Source organism: Cetorhinus maximus, chromosome 6 (assembly GCF_964194155.1).
Source record: "Cetorhinus maximus chromosome 6, sCetMax3.hap1.1, whole genome shotgun sequence".
Classification (NCBI taxonomy): Eukaryota; Metazoa; Chordata; class Chondrichthyes; order Lamniformes; family Cetorhinidae; genus Cetorhinus; species Cetorhinus maximus.
In genome coordinates, this window is record NC_135884.1 from 47,607,578 (window position 1) to 47,621,582 (window position 14,005).

At 41.4% G+C, this 14,005-nt stretch overlaps 1 protein-coding gene across 7 annotated transcripts in view; it reads left to right on the forward strand.

The window, feature by feature from the left end:
- The window catches only part of mitfa (melanocyte inducing transcription factor a), a 315,941-nt gene that overhangs the window by 202,047 nt on the left and 99,889 nt on the right, over positions 1-14,005 (forward strand). The window contains exon 1 of one of the 7 annotated variants that reach the window (XM_078543698.1): positions 5,909-6,015. The exons of the other annotated variants lie outside the window; for them this stretch is intronic. Coding sequence (XP_078399824.1) covers positions 5,977-6,015 — 39 coding nt within the window. The 5' untranslated portion in view covers positions 5,909-5,976. Of the gene's footprint in view, positions 1-5,908; positions 6,016-14,005 lie in introns of those variants that run through there. 7 annotated transcript variants of the gene reach the window in all.

Consider the following 14,005-nt stretch of genomic DNA (forward strand, 5'->3'; position numbering starts at 1 on the left):
ATAGCGTCTGTTTTTCTGCAGAAAGCAGTCAGTTTTCAGTGTCAGAATTTCTAAACCCTACAGTTTAAAAAATGTTCAGTCTGCGGTAGGCATTCTGTCAAACTCAGCATCTCCGGCCTCTTCCAAAATGGACGCCACAGTGATTCAAGAAGGCAGTTCACCACCACCTTCTCAAGGACAATTAGGGATGGGCGATAAATGCTGGCCCAGCCAGCAAAGCCCACATCCCGTGAATGAATAAAAAGAAAATCTCGTACTGTTAGGAGCTTACCATTTAATGCTCAATATCTAGATATACGATGGCATGATCTGGGGATCGTAACACAATCCCTTATTATGTGCATTGAATGCTGTAAACTTGCATGCAAACCTCTTAACTTCTAAGAAGCATCTGATAAACACCCTAGACAAATATGGTCATTTGTAAACTAGTACATTCTACGGACAAGACTGAAGAGAATACAGTTTTCAGTGAAGTTCAGTCTATTTTATATCTCTCCTTGCAACACGAAAAATAACAAATTATGCCATCCTACTCCTTTTAATGGCCTTAATTCAATTTATATCCAGTTTACTTGTAGTCCCTAAATATGGTCAACTAAAACCTCTCTTTCTTTCTAACTTCATAACTTTTTCTGATTATTTTTCTTTATTCTTTCGTGGGATGTGGGTATCACTGGCTAGGCCAGCATTTGTTGCCCATCCCCAATTGCCCTTGAAACCATTGCAGAGGGCAGTTAAGAATCAGCCACAATGCTGTGTGGAAAGAGTGCTGTGACCCTGCAGTCAGAATTTATAGAGCAAGGTAGGAAATTAGCAAGCAGGACCTCAAAAGCAGTAATCTCAGATTACTCCCAGTACTATGTGCATGTGAGTATAGAAATAAAAGGATGGAACAAGTGAATTTGTGGCTAGAAAGATGGTGCAGGAGGGAGGGCTTTAGACTCTTGGGACATTGGGAGTGGCTCTTAGGGTGATGGAACCTGTACAGGCCCGATGGGTTGCACCTAAATAGAGCCGGGACTGAGCTTCTTGCAGGGCACTTTGCTTGTGCTATTGGTGAGTGTTTACACTAACTTGGCGAGGTGTGGGAACTAAGAGATAATATCAGAGAGGAATACCAACATGCAAGAAGCTGGGAGAGATAGCAAGCCTTAGAATAAGGAATAGTTAATTAATAAGTGGGGTCTGAGTAAGAAAGAAAGAAATAAAGTCTAAATCAGGGTTACTGTGCATGTATGTGACTTCATGGAGTGTGGCAAAGACAGGTGAGTCACAGGCACAGATTGCCATGTGGAATTACAATGTAGTGGCTATAACAGAGACCTGGCTCAAAGAAGGGCAGGACTGGGTGTTAAACATTCCTAGATACAAGGTGTTCAGGAAAGAAAGGAAAGGGAGGAAAAGAGGAGGGTTGGTGGTATTGAATAAGAGCATTGCAGTGCTGGAGAAAGAGGATATACCAGAGGGGTTAAGGACAGAATCTATCTGGCTACAGCTAAGGAACAAAAAAGGTGCAATTACATTGTTCGGTGTTGTTTACAGCCACCAACTGGTGGGAAGGATGTAGAGGAACAAATTTGCAAGGAAATTACAGAGATAATTACAGAGATAATTACAGAGATAAAAAATTATAGGGTAGTTATAGTGGGGGGAGTTAAATTATCCAAATATAGACTGGGATAGTATTAGTGTAAAGGGCAATGAGGGGCAAGAGTTCTTAGAATGTGTTCAGGAAAAGTTTCTTCAGTAGTGTGTCTCAGGTCCAGCGATAAAGGAGGCATTGCTAGACCTGGTTCTTGGGAATGGGGTGGGCCAAGTGGATCAAATGTCAGTGGGAGAACATTTAGGGGACAGTGACCATTATATCATAAGGTTTAGGCTGATTATGGAAAAGGACAAAGGACAATCCAGAGAGAGAATAATTTACTCGGGGAAAGCCAACTTCAAAAGGGTAAGAATGGATCTGGGCTGAATAAATTGGAGTCAAAGGTTGGCAGGAGAAACGGTCCCTGAACAATGGGCTACCTACAAAGAAGTGGTATTTTATGAACATTCAAGGTATATTCCCTTAAAAGGGAAAGGTAGAGTAAACAAAGCCAGAGCTCCCTGGATGCCAAAAGAGATAGAAATTAAGATAAAGATAAAGCAAACATCCTTATGACAGATGTCAGGTAGAAAATACAATTGAGAACCAGGCTCAATGTAGAAGGTTCAGAGGGGAAGTGAAGAAGCAAATAAGAGAAGCAAAGAGGGAGTATGAAAAGAGACTGGCAGCCAAAATAAAAGGGAATCCTAAAGTCTTCTATAGGCATATAAATAGTAAAAGTGTGGTGAAAAGAGGAGTAGGACTGATTAGGGACCAAAAAAGGTATTTACACTTGGAGGCAGAGAGCATAGCTGAGGTAATAAATGAATACTTTTCATCTGACCTTACCAAGGAAGAAGGTGCTTCCCAGGCCATGGTGAAAGTGGCGGTAATTCAAACACTAGAAGGGTTTAAAAGTGATAAAGAGGTGGTATTGGATAGGCTGTCTGTATTTAAAATGGGTAAGGCACCAGGATCGGATGAGAAGCGTCCAAGGATACTGAGGGAAGTGAGAGTGGAAATTGCGGATGCACTGGCCATAATTTTTAAGTCTTTCTTAGACTTGGGAGTAGTGCCAATAGACTGGGGATTTGCAAATGTTACACCCTTGTTGGAAAAAAAGGTATAAAGGTAAGCCCAGCAGGTCAGTCAGTTTATGGTGGTGGGGAAAATTCAGGACAAAATTAATAGTCACATGGACAAATGTAGGTTAACTAATGAAAGCCAGAATGGATTTCTTAAGGGAAAATTGCATTTAACTAATTTTCTGGATTTTTTTAAAGAGAGAACAGAGAAGGTTGATGAGGGCAATGCAGTTGACGTGGTGTACATGTACTTCTAGAAGATGTTTGATAAAATGCCACACAACAGACTTTGTGAGAAAAGTTATAGCTCATGGAATAAAAGGAGCAGTAGCAACATGGTTACGAAATTGGCTGAGTGACAGGAAACAGAGTAGTCGTTGGTTAATGGATGTTTTTCAGGTTGGAGGATGGTTTTTAGTGGAGTTCCCAGGGGCCAGTGCTAGGACCCTTGCTTTCCCTGATCATATATTAATGACCTAGACCTTGGTGTACAGGGCATAATTTTGAGGTTTGTGGACAAATAAACTTGGAAGTATTGTGAACTGTGAGGAGGCAGGTGTAGAATTTCTAAAGGACATAGACAAGTTGATGGAGTGGGTGGACAGGTGGCAGATGAAGTTCAATGTGGAGCAACGTGAAGTGATTTAATTTTGGTCGGAAGAACATGGAGAGACAATATAAAATAAAGGGCACAATTCCAATGGAGCAGTGAGACCTGGGTGTATATGTGCATAAGTCATTGAAGGTGGCAGGACAGGTTGAGAGAGCGGTTAATAAAGCATACAGTATCCTGGGCTTTATTAACAGGGACATAGGCTACAAGAGTATGGAGGTAATGTTGAACTTGTATAAGACACTCAGCTGGAGTATTGTGTCCAGTCTTGGGTGCCGCACTTTAGGAAGGATGTGAAGTTGTTGGAGAGAGTGCATACATGATTCACAAGGATGGCTGCAGGAATGAGGAACTTCAGTTATGCACATAGATTGGCCAGGTGGTTAACAGTGAGGTTGAGTGTCTCGGGCTACAGGAAGATATAGACGGGATGGTCAAATGGGCAGATAAGTGGCAGATGGAATTTAACCCTGAAAAGTGTGAGGTGATACACCTTGGAAGGAGTAATTTGACAAGGAAGTATTCAATGAATGGTATGACACTAGGAAGTTCTGAGGAACAATGGGACCTTGGCGTGTGTGTCCATAGATCTCTGAAGGCAGAGGGGCATGTTAGTGGGGTGGTGAAAAAGGCATATGGGACACTTGCCTTTATCAATTGAGGCATAGATTACAAAAGTAGGGAGGTCATGTTGGAGTTGTATAGAACCTTAGTGAGGCCACAGCTGGAGTACTGTGTGCAGTTCTGGTCGCTACATTATAGGAAGGATGTGATTGCACTGGAGGGGGTGCAGAGGAGATTCACCAGGATGTTGCCTGGGATGAAACATTTAAGTTATGAAGAGAGGTTGGATAGCCTTGGGTTGTTTTCGTTGGAGCAGAGAAGACTGAGGGGCGACCTGATCGAGGTGTACAAGATTGAGTGGCATGGACAGGGTGGATAGGGAACAGCTGTTCCCCTTAGTTGAAGGGTCAGTCACGAGGGGACATAAGTTCAAGGTAAGGGGCAGGAGGTTTAGGGAGGATGTGAGGAAAAACTTTTTTATCCAGAGGGTGGTGACGGTCTGGAATGCACTGCCTGGCAGGGTGGTGGAGGCGGGTTTCCTCACATCCTTTAAAAAGCACCTGGTTGAGCACTTGGCACGTCATAACATTCAAGGCTATGGGCCAAGTGCTGGTAAATGGGGTTAGGTAGGTAGGTCAGGTGTTTCTCACGTGTCAGTGCAGACTCAATGGGCTGAAGGGCCTCTTCTGCACTGATATTCTGTGAAGTTCAGACTGTTTTTCTTGGAGAAAAGATGACTTCAAGGCAATTCGATAGTGGTATTCAAAATCATGAGGGGTCCATATGAGGAGACAGGGAAAGGATCGAGAATGAAGGGCACGGATTTAAAGTATTTGCTAAAAGATGCAAAAGCGACAGGAGAGTGTGGTGGAGGCAGGTTCAACTGAAGCATCAAAGGGGAATTAAACCATTTTCTGAAGAGGAAGAATATGCAGGTTTATGGGGAGAAGGCAGGGGAATGGCAGTAAGTGAATTGCTCATTCAGAGAGCCAGTACAGACATGATGAGCCCAATGGTCTCCTGTACTGTAGCCATTCTGTGCTTTGAAGTATGAAGTGAAAGGCAGGATATGATCTGTCTCTGGTATTCACATAATTTTCAAAATAGTCAGTGGAGAAAGGATCAACAGATCTTCATTGATGGTTTTTCTCACCTCTACATACTATTACTTTAGGACAGAAATTTTGTGATGGAGTGTTGTTTTTGTGTGAGAGAGATAGGGGGAGGATGTGCACAAATATATTTCTGAGGAGCTGATGAATGGATGTCCACTTCTCAGATTGCATCATATGTCAGTAGATATATGGAACAGTTACTGTTTTGTTCCAATTCCAGTTGAACAGCATTCTATGAAGCAACAGTTTAATTAGCAGCTCTGATAAAGGGTCACAGACCTGAAATATTAACCCTACTTCCTTACTCTGCAGATGCTCCCTGGCTTACTGTGCATTTCCAGCATTTTCTGCTTTTTCGATACATAATATATTTGAAAAGACTTAATGCATTTCGTTGGTCTTTTTCAATAATTCTGTATGATTTATACCATGTAGGGTAGAATTCTTAAAATGACCATGTTGGTGGTGACAGATCATGGAAATTTTTGTCATTCATTCTAAGATTTGGTAATTCTTGATTGAAATTTCTTATTGGCCATAAAACAGAAACAAAAACTGACCATGCTTGCTCTGAATGACATGGTATGCCTGTGGCAAGATTAGCAGATGGCTAGCAGTGTTATAGAAGAATCAAAATTAGATTAAGGGTACTAGGCTGAGCTTTTAAACCCTAAAAGTGAAAACATTTATCTTGGGTGATTCTGTTTTTAATGTGATTGGTGCTTTAATTAGCTAAATGACCTCTAGCCTCTCAGAAATAAGTACGGGATAATTTTAGGGATAAAGACAAAGCCTCCCAGAGATTTAGTGCACAACACACACTAATACATGAAGGAATGCTGATAATTAGCTTTGCTCCTTTCATTCTTTTGGCTTTTTTTTAAACTGGTTGCTTTGAAATAATACCTACAAGTTCATTATCCACAGGTTTAAAGCTGAAACGTGGCTGTTAAACAAAAGTATATTGTGTAATGAAAAGTAGTTTCCATGCACTGCATGTAATGTGCAGACATGGACAAAAGTAGTTGTGCACTTCCTTTGTTTATCGAGGTACTGTACAATGTTTTTCACTATGAATCATTTGTAATTATTCAGTAATGTAAGACATCAGTGTTAATTTGAAGACTGCAGGTATGCTGTTAAATCTGAACTCTATAAAGAAAAAGTAGCTGCATTTAGTTGAAGTGGAGCATAAATCTTATAAAACAGGAACCAAACTGTTCTGTAATTTTTATTAAATGAATTGCATTTATGGTGTGAACATTTTCTCTTAAATGGAGCTACCTCTTGGTAGTTAATCTAGTGAGCATGACTATATTTAGTACAGTGCTAATTACATTTTTTAAAAGTTTGATTATTTAACTCCAGTAAAGGTAAAGGAAAACAAGTAAATTTATTTTAATGAGCTCAGTTGCTTTTAATGCATGTAATGTTTAAAATAAAAACCGTGTTAATTGTACAGGCTGTCCAGTAGATAAACGCGCAACATAGTATAATGCTGTGCACATTCCAGGGAGGTTCTAGCTTTAGTCTGTGGTCTCTGTTAAGTTAGTTGATCTCAGTCAGGGCAGTAGAACAATGCTGTAATTGAACTTGGTGTCTCTGGAGTAGGTCAGAAAATTCAAACAGAATTCCTTTTCCTGTTTGCTAATCAGCCTTACTGGAAAATGTGCATGTGAGGGCATCAGGTGAGGACAGTATCAAGTTCAGCTGCAATATCCCTGCAGTCAAATAGACTGCTGATGCTTAGAGCTCAGGTTCACATATGAAAAGTGGAAACTTGGGCAAGGTGCTGGAGAGCTGCTGGTGCTTGTGGAAATGTACCAAGTGATCAGTCTCAGGAGAAGAGAAGAAAAAGTTTTAATTCTAGATTAAATAGCACTGTATTGGCAGGGTGAGCAGAGCCTTACAATGTGTTGTTGCAATGAGAAAAATATGTTTAAATACATAAGTTTAAATTGGTATTTCTGTGTATGAGGAGCACTGTAACAGGGCAGCGAGAATGTGTAAAATTAAATTGTTTCTGCAAGAAAGTGAGAATTGATGGGGGGATTCACTGAACATTTTCAGATTTATTTGCTTTTGTTTCCATATCAACTTTTATTTTTCTAAATAAATTCATTAGATCAAATTTTTATGCTTTTCTATTTGAACTTTTTCGACAGGGAATGCGTTTGTTGAAAAATGAAGTTGCAACTAATGTCAATCAACTCTCTGTCATCTATTATTCCCTGCATTACATTGAATGTAATATTGTAGCTTATTTTGCTTGCTGAATATTATTTCAGAACTCTTTCTCATATTTGATGTGTTTGCTGTGTTATCTGAATGCAGCCAGAACATTTATGGAGTGATGAGATCTGCAACATCATGGTCTAGGAGTTAGACCAACAGTACAAAAAAATTAAATCCTACACTTCCCCAAAAAGATCAGTAAAATACTAGGAAAGAGAGATCAAACATCTCGATATTATCGATATGGGGTGAAACGTAAGACAGGCAAATATAAATCATTATAAGTAGTGATTGCTATTCAACATGGCCGTTGAATTTTTCAATTGTTGATGAAGGCTGAAACCATTCAGAGTATTGTAATCAGACTTTTATGATGGTAAGAAAAAATGTTTTGAAAATGATACTGAGTACACAATGAAATTATCTGTGTTTAGCACCTATAAAAGAAATTTGAACCAGTGTATGAAGACATCCACTACTATTTAAATCTGCACCTGTAAACAGTTCATATATTCACCCCCATCATGAAATTAACTAAAAACCCTTAGGAATGTAATTAAGTACATAAGTCGGCTTGGCATTTGTATCTCACTACACTAGAGAAGGCTTGTGCTTGTTGACCAAAACATACTGAAATAGTTTCTGCTGTACACCGCTCCTCACTCACCCCAAATCCCTGGCCACCTCCCAGGCTCACGTTTATCACATTCAGTTTTGCTGCACTACTAAGTGAATGCATAGGGCAGAAGCTATGCATTCTCACCGCTGACTCAACGAGGGGTTGAGTTGGTAAAAGTGAAGCTGTTTATCAGATTATCTCAGTTGTGAGCCGTATTATTCCTTAAATGATAATTCAATCTAGATTTTTGTTGATGCACATTACACACCTGCAGCCCTTGAATTCATGGGGTTCTATTGATTCATTCCTCGTGCTGGGAGATAATGACACGATTCAGCAGTAAGTTCAAGTTTTTGAATGAAGATGCAGTATAGCAGCACGTAGCCTGAGCACTGACGATTAGTTTTATTTCACTGCACTTTACTAGGGAATAGCATATCAACAAAGTCAACTGAATTCTGAAAGCCTTTTACAGGATTAGGACTAGTTCAGCGTTTACAAGATCTTTTTAGGTATCGAAGATAATTGTAACATACTAGTAGTATTGAAAAGCTCTTCAAGTGTAGGCACCAACTTAATTTTTCACAAATCACCTATTTTAAAGAATACATTACAGAATGGAATTACAGGGCTGCATTGTGTTGTGTTTTCCACTTATTTTGTGATCACATAGTTCAATGTTTGGAGGTTGATGGCTATATGTAAATAATTGAAATCAATTTACAGAAGCTGGAAATGCATGCTGAACATTGTCCAAAATTAGAAGGAATTTTTTTTTATCCTGTTGAAATCTCGTTTTAGGTTTAGGATCAGTGTTATAAGTTGGATCGTGCTGACTGTTGAATGTCAGGTTTCATTTACCACAATTGGGACTTTCAGAATGGTGGCCAAAAAGCAGGAGGTGCCAGGAATGGATGAAATGTATTTGTAACTTTGCAATGTATGTGGTTTGCTAAAATTATGATTTCAGGTACCATTGACCAGAAACTTAACAGGACCAGCAATTTAAACACTGTGGCTACAAAAGCAGGTCAGAGGCTGGAAATTTTGTGGTGAGTAACTCACCTTGTGAATTCCCACCATTTATAAGGCACAAGCCAGTGTGTGATGGAATACTCTCCACTTGCTTGGATGAGTGCAGCTCCAACAACACTGGAGAACCTCGACACCATCAAGGAAAAAGCAGACTGCTTGATTGGTACCACATGCACTTCCTCCATCACCAGCACAAAGTGGCACCAGTGTGAACATCAACAAGGTGTACTTGCCAAGGCTCATTTGACAGCACCCTCCAAAATTCCAAACAGGGGTGAGATGGTGGTGTAGAGGTATTTTCAATGGACAAGTAATCTAGAGACCCAGTGTAATGTTCTGGGGACCCAGATTCGAACCTGACCACGGCAGATGGTGAAATTTGAATTCAATAAAAATCTGGAATTAAAAGTCTAATGATAACCATGAAACCATTGTCATAAAATTGTCATAAAAGCCCTTCTGGTTCACTATTGTCCTCAGGGAAGGAAATCTGCCTTCCTTACCTGGTCTGGACTGTGACTGCAGACCCACAGCAATGTAGTCGACTCATAAATGACCTCTGAAATGGCCTAGCAAGCCACTCAGCCCTACTGACCTTGCAAAGTCCTCCTTACAAACATCTGTGGGCTAGTGCCAAAATTGGGAGAGCTGTCTCACAGACTAGTCAAGCAACAGCCTGAGAGAGTCATACGAACAGAATCATACCTTACACATAATGTCCTGGACACCACCATCACCAAGCCTGCATATGTTCTGTCCCACCAGCAGACCAGACCCAGCAGAGGTCGCAGCACTGTGGTATGCAGTTGGGAGGAGTTGCCCTGAGAGTCCTCAACTTCGACTCTAAACCTCATGAAGTTTCATGGCAGCAGGTCAAACATGGTCAAGGTTACCTCCTGCTGATTACTACGTACCACCATCCACTGCACCACCACCCCCACCAGTCAGCTGATGAGTCAGTACTCCTCCATGTTGAACACCACCTGGAGGAAGCACAGTGTGTGGCAAGGGCACAGAGTGTACTCTGAGTGAGGGACTTAAATGTCCATCACTAATAGTGGCTTGGTAGCACCACCACCGACCAAGCTGGCCGAGTCCAAAAGGACATAGCTGCTAGACTGGGTCTGCGGCAGGTGGTGAGGGAACCAACAAGAGGGAAAAACATACTTGACCTCATCCCCATGCACCTGCCTGCTGCAGATGCATCTGTGCATGACTAGTATCGGTAGGAGTGACCACTGCACAGTCCTTGTTGGCACAAAGTCCCGTCTTCACATTGAGGAATCCACTGTATTGTGTGGCACTACCATTGTGCTAAATGGGATGGATTTTGAATAGATCTAGCAGCTCAAGACTGGGTAACCTGAGGCGTTGTGGGCCATCAGCAGCAGCAGAATTATAATCAACCACAATTTGTAACATCATGGCCCAGCATATCCCCCACTCTACCATTACCACCAAACCAGGGGATCAACCCTGGTTCAATGAAGAGTGCAGGAGGGCATGCCAGAAGCAGCACTAGGCATACCTAAAAATGAGGTGTCAACCTGGTAAAGCTACAACACAGGACTGCTTGTGTGCCAAACAGCATAAGCAGCAAGTGATAGACAGAGCTAAGTGATTCCACAACCAACGGATCAGAGCTAAGCTCTGCAGTCCTGCCACATCCAGTCGTGAATGGTAATGGACAATTAAACAACTCACTGGAGAAGGAATTTCCATAAATATCCCCATCCTCAAGCCTAGTACATCAGTGCAAAAGATAATGCTGAAACATTTGCAACAGTCTTCAGCCAGAAGTGCCAAGTGGATAATCCATCTCGGCCTCCTCTGGAGATCCCCAGCATCACAGATGCCAGTCTCCAGCCAATTCGATTCACCCCACGTGATATCAAGGAATGGCTGATGCCCCTGGATATTGCAAAGGCTATGGGCCCTGACAATATTCCAGCAATAGTACTGAATACTTGTGCTGCAGAACATACCGCGCTCATCGCCAAGCTGTTCCAGTACAGTTCCAGCACTGGCATCTACCCAGCTATGTGGAAAATTGCCCAGGTATGTCCTGTACACAAAAAACAGGACAAACCCAACCCGGCCAATTAGTACCCCACCAGTCTCCCCTCAATCATCAGTAAAATGAAGGAAGGAGTCATCAACAGTTCTTTCAAGAGGAACTTGCTTAATCTACTCGCTGGCTCTCAGTTTGGGTTCCATCGTGGTCACTCAACTCCTGGCCTCATTACAGCCTTGGTTCAAACATGGACAAAAGATCTAAGCTCCAACATTGAGGCGCAAATCACTGCCCTTGACATCAAGGCAGCATTTGACCAAGTGTGGCATCAAGGAGCCTTAGTGAATCTGGAGTTAATGGTAATCAGGGGGAAAATGCTTCGCTGGTTGGAGTCATACCTAGCACAAAGGAAGATGGTTGTGGTTGTTAGAGGTCAATCATTTCAGTTCCAGGACATCACTGCAGGTGTTCCTTAGGGTAGTGTCCTCGGCCCAACCATCTTCAGCTGCTCCATCAATGACCTTCCTTCCATCATAAGGTTGGAAGTGGGGATGTTCGCTGATTGGCAATGTTCAGCGCCATTTACAACAACTCAGATACTGAAACAGTCCATGTCCAAATGCAGAAAGACCTGGACAATATCCAGGCTTGGGCTGACAAGTGGCAAGTAACATTCACACCACACAAGTGCCAAGCAATTACCATCTCCAACAAGAGAGAATATAACCACCACCCTTTGACACTCAATGGCATTACCATCGCTGAATCTCCCACTATTAACATCCTGGGGGTTACTATTGACCAGAAACTGAACTGGATTGGCCATATAAATACAATGGCTAGAAGAGCAGGTCAGAGGCTAGGAATCCAGTGGTGAGTACCTCACCTCCTGACTCCCCAAAGCCTATCCATCATCTTCAAGGCACAAGTCAGGAGTGTGATGGAATACACTCCCTTGCCTTGGTGAGTGCAGCTCCAACAACACTTAAGAAGCTTGACACCATCAGGACAAAGCAGCCCACTGGATTGGCGTGCCTTCCACAAGCATTCATTCCCTCCACCACTGACGCACAGTGGCAGCAGTGTATACCATCTACAAGCTGTCTGCAGGAACTCGCCAAGCCTCCTTAGACAGCACCTTCCAAACCCATGACCACTACTATCTAGAAGGACAAGAACAGCAGGAGACACATGGGAACACCACCATGTGGAAGTTCCCCTCCAAGTCACTCACCACCCTGACTTGGAAATATGTTGCCATTCCTTCATTGTCGCGGAGTCAAAATCATGGAGTTCCCTCCCTAACAACACCGTGGGTATACCTACACCACATGGACTGCAGCAGTTCAAGAAGGCAGTTCACCATCACCACCTCAAAGGTAATTTGGAATGGGCAATAAATGCTGGCCTTCCTAGCAATGCTCATATTCCAAGGACTAATAAAAATTAAAAACAATGGCAACTGACAATTTGTACTGGTTATTCAGTTGGCAATTTACAGCAACAATTTTGATATGTTACTGTGCTAATTTGCTTTTTTACTTTCCTTTTGCAAAACATGAGCTGGACATTGCCTCAGCAGCCTTCTTTCATTTTCAGGGGTGGTCCTTTGGCTGTTGAGTCATTGCACTTCATTAGCTGATAGATTTTGATGACATATCACTGGGCCTGCTTTCTTTGGCACATTTAGTCCAATTCAGTTCACTTGATATGAAAACAGAAAACAGAAAAAACAGAAATGTCTGGCAGCATCTGTGGTGAAGAAGAGTTAACATTTCGAGTCCATATGACCCTTCTTCAGAGTCATTGTTTGGCTATGTTTGGCTGTTTTCAGACGTGCTCACAGTGTGGATGGTTTTTAGTGCTTTCCATTTGATGGAAGTGGCATGTACAACACAGAAAATGGTTTTTGAAACTTTAAAAAAATTGGCAGAAGTCAAACACAGCAATTGTTGAATGCATACATATCCTTAAACTAGTAGAGGAGGAACAATTATCAAAATGGCTTGGACTGTTGAAATGTGGGTGGGCACAAATTAACAATGTAAAGAATAAGATTGATTCCTTTGTATTAATATTTATCCGATTGTTTACATTATGGCAAAACGCATAAAAGAAAACTTTGACAATGTCACTAAAATGTTGTGAAAATGCTTCCAGTTTGCTGACCAAGAACATTTAATTCATGACAGAAAAGGCTGTCTATTTCATTAGATAGGAAAATTCAATGTTTCTAAAAGCTAGTTAGTTTATTTTAGGAAATATTATAAGGTGTACCAGGAAAGATGGGTTTGCGTTGAGGAGAAACTTTTATTCAGAATCAGCGATTATGATTCGCAGGATGGCCTAGATTTCCCAATGTAGCATTCATAGGGTAAAAGTGCAGCAGAATTCCATTACAACCCACCCAAAGCTGTACCAGTGACCTAGATAGGGCCCTTTTGGAAAGATAACGAGATTAAATTTGAACTTTGACAGAGGTGCAAAATGGGCAGTAGGGGATTGGCCATCGGTTATATGCTACTGGAGTCAACAGAAAGGAGAGTCATGTATGGTGTACATTGGGCTGAGCCAATACACTATTGCTTGTTTTGTGCTCTGCTGAAATTATATTTCACCTCCAAAAATTTGAGGACTTTGCAGTTCCCCTATAATCTTTTCTGCTTTATCTAATGTCTAAGCTTTCTCACTGTGCAAGTCTTCTAATTTTGAGTAATAGGAAGACTAAGCTTTTATCCGTTGACCTTTCCCAGCTTGGCAGGAAGGTTTCTGCCTGGAGTGCTTTTCTCGAGCTCTGTAAACTTGAAGTCAAACCATCTAGTGTTTTAGTTACTGTAGGCTTTTCTTTTACTGATACTGAAATGCCAGAATATGCTTTGAATGGATCTGAGATTCAAAGTGCTGTTCAATTATTATTAGATTTTAGCTGTTTAGATTTGGTTTTTTTTGCCGTTCTATTACAGGAACAATATAACTGCAGTCTTTAGTTGATCAGTTCTCTGCACTTGACCTGATGAACTTGCTGAGCTTCCAATAGATTCTTTACTTCAGTTGATGCTTGAAAAACTGTGATTTCCAATTCCGCTGTTAAAAAAGCAAATCAGTCTCTCATTTTGATCATAAGCCATGCTTTCCAC